General features: G+C 45.3%; 1 protein-coding gene across 1 annotated transcript; it reads right to left on the bottom strand.

Annotated features, from left to right (window-relative positions):
• Positions 1 to 416: 416 nt before the first annotated feature.
• LOC122524254 lies at positions 417 to 2,321 on the bottom strand. The gene has a single exon (XM_043646401.1). The coding sequence runs from the start codon at positions 2,319 to 2,321 to the stop codon at positions 417 to 419; it is 1,905 nt and encodes a 634-aa protein (XP_043502336.1).
• Positions 2,322 to 6,581: the final 4,260 nt, after the last annotated feature.

The raw sequence follows: 6,581 nt of genomic DNA, 5'->3' as shown, positions 1-6,581 counted from the left end.
GTTGAGGAAATAATTAAAAAAAATAATGAGAAGGGTACCGAGCACCTTACAGTTGCCGTGGTCAGAGTTTCAATAATTATGTGACAAAATAGGTTGTGGCCACGTGTTGTCGTAATGAGTTTTCTGAGAAGTCTATTGTATAGTGAGAAGACTGATGAGCCGTATGGATTGTATTAATTCGGTGAGAAGACTTTAGAGATTGTATTAATCTCTTGAGATCCTGAGTAACGGAACGACCTCAATAATGAAAAATTGAGAAGACCTTTGAACACGTCGTAACCGTTTTAGAAATTTGAATGTACTGAGATGGCTGCAGAAAAAGCCGGCGTTACGATGATTCTTCTAGGGAATGGTGGGAAAAGATACGTGTCTTCATCACGCCACAACTGTCACGTGGCGTCGTCTGATTTGAATGCTTACTCCCGAACATTCCGCCCGCCATCAGCAACAGGGTTGATGATGAGTTCGAAGTCCCTTTGTTTATTCACTGGAAGCACGGCGAGCTTGGCGATCGGCCTGGTGAGTGTGGTGGTTGCCGTTTTGAGAGACACCACCCTGGTGAGACCGTCTTCCCCTGGCAACAGCTTGAGTACTCTGGCCATGGGCCATTTTCCTGGAGGCAACCGCTCATCTGTGAGCAGAACTAGAGAGCAGAATTGTATGTTGTTGTGAGGGTGCCTCCACTTTGAGATGGCTTGCAATCGCTGTAAGTATTGAGTTGACCACAAGCGCCAGAACTGCTGCATCCGCTGTTGGATTAATTGCCATCGGGACAGCCGATTGACCGAGACGTCTAGAAGTGAGTGTTCGGGGACCGCATTGAGAGCGGTCCCAATGAGAAAATGACCTGGGGTGAGCACTGTCGTGTCCTCAGGGTCATCGCTGAGTGGTTCAAGAGGTCTTGAGTTGAGAATGTCTTCTATTTGAGTGAAGAGCGTGGATGCTTCCTCGAAAGTGAGTAATTTATCTCCGACCGTGAGCTCGACGTGGAACTTCAATGATTTGACTGCCGCTTCCCACTTACCACCCATGTGAGTCGCGGCTGGAGGTTTAAAGTGCCACTGTGTGTTGTCTTGCGCCAGTAGAGCGGAGAACTTGAGATGTCCAGGTGAGCTGTCAGTGAAGGATCGCTTGAGTTGCGCCTCTGCGCCCAAAAAATTGGTTCCGCAATCGGAATAGAGAGCGGATGGAGTCCCGCGTCTTGAGGTGAATCTTCGGTACGTTGAGATGAACCCTTCCGAAGTGTAGTCGGAGACCACCTCAAGGTGAGTAGCCGATGTTGTGAGACAAACAATCACGCAGATCCATCCTTTGTACGTTTTTGCCCCGCGGCCTCGCCATGTTTTGAGCGTGAGTGGTCCAGCGTAGTCGATCCCCGTGTGTGAGAAGGGGCGTGATGGTGTGACACGCGCCAGAGGTAGTTGGCCCATCAGCTGCTGGGCACGGATCCCTCTGTGGCGAGCACACATCACACACCTGAGAATATGAGATTTTACTGGGGCTCGACCACCGACGATCCAATAGAGCTGTCTGATAAGTGCTAGAGTTGTCTGAGTTTCTCCATGCATCGTCTTTTTGTGAGCGTGAGCAATGATAAGTTCTGAGAGTCTTGAGGTCCGGGGAAGGATCTCAGGATGTTTCGTGTCATACGAGAGCTCTGATCTTCTGAGACGACCGCCCACTCTGAGCACACCTTCATTGTCGATAAAGGCGGTTAGTCGGCTGAGTGGGTGTGAGCTTGGCAAGTGAGATTGTCGTCTGAGCAGAGCGAGTTCATCCTGGAAGTATGCTGCCTGAGTTGCCTTGACCCAAAAGAGTCGTGAGTCTTCCAGATCTGCAGCTGAGATGAGAATTGCTGGAGTTGAGTCAATCCTCCGTGAGAGTTTCTTGATTGCTCTGCGACAGAGTGAGGTGACCCAAAGTAACTTGTTGAGTGTCGAGAGCTTGTAAATGAGATCCCAGTGATATTCAGGAATGGACCGTACTGAGTGATGTGCAACACTTGCCCGAGTTTCCTGAGCACATATATCATCTGGAGCTTCATCAGGTTGAGCAGGCCATGAGTCATCCGAGTGAGTCATCCATGGTGGTCCCGTCCACCATAGTGTGTGTTCTTCAAGCTGATCTGTGGTTATTCCACGCGATGCACAGTGAGCTGGATTTGAGGTGCCTGGTACATGCCTCCAATGAGCAGTCTTTGTGAGATCCTGTATCTTGCTTACGCGGTTGCGCACGTAATCCTTCCATTTGGAAGGGTGAGCCTTGATCCATTTGAGTGTCACTTGAGAGTCCGTCCACAAATGTATGTTTGTAACAGTCATGTTTAAAGTAGCGTAATCATGATTAATTAGCGTGAAGAGTAGCAGCGCTGCTGAGAGTTCTAGCCTCGGGATGGTTAGTTGTTTGAGTGGAGCGACCTTTGTTTTTGAGCAGACGAATGAGACGTTGGCGCCAGTGGACGGTTAGTTGGCGATCAAATACACAACGGCTCCCATTGCGAATTGAGATGCATCAGCGAGTCCGTGCAGTTCAACCGTTGACTGAGCAAACGTGTTGAAACACCGCGGGATTGAGAGTCTGGCCAGACTGGTGAGATCCTGTCTGATGCTGAGCCATTGAGTTGTGAGTGGTTCTGAAAGTGCGTCGTCCCAGTTGAGAGTGTGCAACCAAAGATATTGAAGAAAAATCTTTGCTCTGATGATAACTGGTGACGCGAATCCCAATGGATCAAATATTTGTGCTACTTCTGATAAGACGAGGCGTTTTGAGAATCTGTTGAGATGAGTTGGCGAGATGGCTGAAAAGTTGAAAGTATCTTCCTGAGATGACCAGCGTATTCCCAGGATTTTGGTGTCGCAACCGTCATATGAGATGTCTGAGTCCTTGCCACTTTTAGAAGGGAGCTCCGCCAATAGCTGACTAGATGTGGAATGCCACTTATCCAGTGGGAAGCCGCCCGCGTGGCACAGCCGTATGAGTTGATGAGCAGTCTGAATCAGGTCTTCTACTGAATCTGCTCCCCCGAAAATATCATCGACGTATCGACCGTGAGTGATTGGTTCCACAGCGAGTGGGTAACTTAACCTTCATCTTCCACTAGTTGAAGCAGAGTTCTTACTGCCAAGAACGGAGCTGACTTGGTTCCATATGTAACCGTGGTGAGTTGGAAGTGAGATTCCTTGAGCTGTTCGTCTACCCACAATATTCGTTGGAGATCCCAATCGTCTGAGTGTATCTTGATCTGTCGATACATCTTCGTGATATCCGTGGCGAACAGATATTTACGGCGGCGTATCCAGATGAGCAGGTCGAAGAGATTGAGCATCAAATTTGGACCAGCGTGCATGAGATCATTGAGAGAGCATCCCGTGGAGGTTGTGCTTGAGCCGTTGAAGACCACTCGGAGCTTAGTGGTTGAGCTGTCTGGTTTGAGAACTCCGTGATGCGGCAGATAGTAGTGTGGTCTTCTGTCTGTTGAGTTGTCTACGAGTTTGGTCATGTAACCAGCCTCCTCGTACTCTCTCATGAACTGCATGTACCGTTGCTGATATAAATGATCTCTGCGAAACCGGGTGAGTGTTCGTTGTAAACATGCGTGAGCAGTGTGTTGAGAATCGCCCAAGAGCTTCGGAGAAGAGTTGAGAGGTATCCTGACGATGTAACGCCCTGTCAGGTCTCTCGCATGAGTCGTCTTGAAGTGGTGTTCACACTCCAGTTCCTCAGGGGTGAGTTGACCGTCATTTACGGTTGACTGAGTGAATAGTCGCGAAACTTCGGACACACTACGATAAAGTGATCCTGTCCACAACAATCACATGGATACGTTGAGCGGGACTGAGTTGACTGAGTAGACTGAGCTGACTGTTGAGACGGCTGAGTGACAGGTTTAGGAGAGTTAGCTCGGGGCTGTTGAGATGCCTGATAGACAACGACGCGCTTGGGCACCGGTGTCTTCGACGCGTAGAGTTGAGCTGTCGTATGGATCGCGTTCTCCATTATGTTTTCTAGCGTGCGAGCCTGAGCCAAGAGAAATTCCGTGAGCTGACTAAGTGATGGGAACTCATCGGTAGATGTTAATGATGTTTCCCATTTCTCGCGCGTGTCTCGGTCGTGCAGCCCACTGGCGAGCGTCACTAAGAGACACACATCAGTGCTGGCATGCTTGAGTGCCTGAGTCGTCTCGTTGATGATATTGAGCAACTTCGTTAGTGAGCTGGCCTGCCGCTTTTGCATGGGTTTCAGGTTGAGCAGTCTCTCGAGCTGGGCCTTAATTATGAGTCGCCTGTTCTCAAACCGGTTGTTGAGAAGTGACCATGCTGCGGCATAGGATGAGTGGTCTGGCATGAGATTCAGGATGAGCTCTGACGCATCACCCTGCATTGCGGCCTTGAGATACTGGAATTTCTCGAGGTCGCTGAGATCTAATCGACTCCCGATGACCGAGATGAACATGGCCTTGAAATCTGGCCATTTGCGCGCGTGACAGGCATGATCAAGATGATGAGACTTTCTTATGAGCGGTCTAGCAGATGAACAAACCGAATAGTACACGCACTACACGCGTGGGAGAGAGTGAGTCGACACTATACCTCACGGCGCGCGAACGCGAGAGAGTGAGTGATAGAGGGCGATAATCTCGTTGAGCACTACACGAGCGAGCAAGAGAGAAGAAACTAGCTTCGCAACGCACGAATTGCGAGCGAGCGAGAGAGTTATCACTAGATTCGCACTAACGCGAGCGAGCAAGAGATGGCGATAATCTCGCTGAGTACAATGCGAGCGATCACGAGAAGACACTAGGTTCGCAACGCACGAACGCGAGTGAGCGAGAGAGATGGCGCTAATCTTGATGAGCAATACACGAGTGACCAAGAGAGAAGACACTAGCTTCGTAGCGCACGAATCGCGAGCGAGCAAGAGAGCTGTCGCTAGATTCGCACTAACGCGAGCGAGCAAGAGATGGCGATAATCTCGCTGAGTACGATCGTAACGGAGCGAGTGAGATGGCACTATCCTCGCTTTGCACGAACGCGAGAAAGACTTCCGCTAAAGACGCGCACGAGATACAGTGAGACGGCAATATACCGCGCAGCGCACGAACGTGAGCGAGGAAAAGAGACGGCACTACACGCACTTTACACTATTTCGTATAATTGGCAATTGTAAGTATTCCCGATCCGGCTCGAAGGACCAAATGTTGAGGAAATGAATTAAAAATTAGAATGAGAAGGGTAACGAGCAGCTTACAGTTGCCGTGGTCAGAGTTTCAATAATTATGTGACAAGATAGGTGGTGGCCACGTGTTGCCGTAATGAGTTTTCTGAGAAGTCTATTGTATAGTGAGAAGACTGATTAGCCGTATGGATTGTATTAATCCGGTGAGAAGACTTTAGAGATTGTATTAATCTCTTGAGATCCTGAGTAACGGAACGAGCTCAATAATGAAAAATTGAGAAGACCTTTGAACACGTCGTAACCGTTTTAGAAATTCGAATGTACTGAGATGGCTGCCGAAAAAGCCGGCGTTACGATGATTCTTCTAGGGAATGCTGGGAAAAGATACGTGTCTTCATCACGCAACAACTGTCACGTGGCGTCGTCTGATTTGAATGCTTATTCCCGAACAAAAAGCATACATATTTTAAATACTTAAGTTTTTAATCAGGTTGTAGAGCATTAAAAGAGCTTTAAAATGACCATGTTATAACATTTTAAAATTTGGTAGTTTTTAAGTAATTAAAGTTTTTGTGTACAGATTCCTTATTTTTTTGTAAAAACCCTATATATTTTAAATACTTTTGCTTAAAATCATGTTGTTGGTCATTAAAAGAGCTTTAAAATTGCTATTTTAAGTCATTTTAATATTAGTGACTATGTGGGAAATTAAAGTTTATGTATACACCTTCTTTCTATTTTTTGGTAACCTTTTAGGTTTTAAAAACTTAAGTTCAGCATAAGATTGTAGAGTATTTTAAAAGCTTTAATTTGACAATATTAACACATTTTAAAATTTTCGTGTTTTCGAGTAATTGAAGTTATTGTGTACAAATTTCTTCTTTTTTTTAAAAATCGTATATATTTTAAATACTTAAGTTTTAAATCAGGTTGTAAGGCATTAAGAGAGCTTTAAAATGACAATATTAAAAATTTTTAAAATTTGCTTTTTTGCGAGTAATTGAAGTTTTTGTTTACGGATTCCTTCTTTTTTTTTAAAAACCCTATATATTTTAAATACTTAAGTTTTAAATCAGGTTTTAGAGCATTAAAAAAGCTTTAAAACGACAATGGTATAACATTTAAGAATTTGTTAGTTTTCGAGTTATTAACGTTTTTGTGTACAAAGTACTTCTTTTTTATTAGACCCTATGTATTTTAAATACTTTTGCTTAACATCATGTTATTGGGCTATAAAAAAGCTTAAAAATAGCTATTTAAAAAACATTTTGAAAAATGTTAGTCTTTTAGAAATTAAAGTTTATGTGTACAGCTTTTTCTTTTTTTTTTTTAAAACCTATGTATATTAAATACTTCATGTTTAGCATAAGATTTTAGAGCATTATAAGAGCTTTAAAATGACAATA

Source organism: Polistes fuscatus, unplaced genomic scaffold (assembly GCF_010416935.1).
Source record: "Polistes fuscatus isolate 324 unplaced genomic scaffold, CU_Pfus_HIC Scaffold7, whole genome shotgun sequence".
Classification (NCBI taxonomy): Eukaryota; Metazoa; Arthropoda; class Insecta; order Hymenoptera; family Vespidae; genus Polistes; species Polistes fuscatus.
This window is presented reverse-complemented; position numbering and strand designations above follow the sequence as displayed.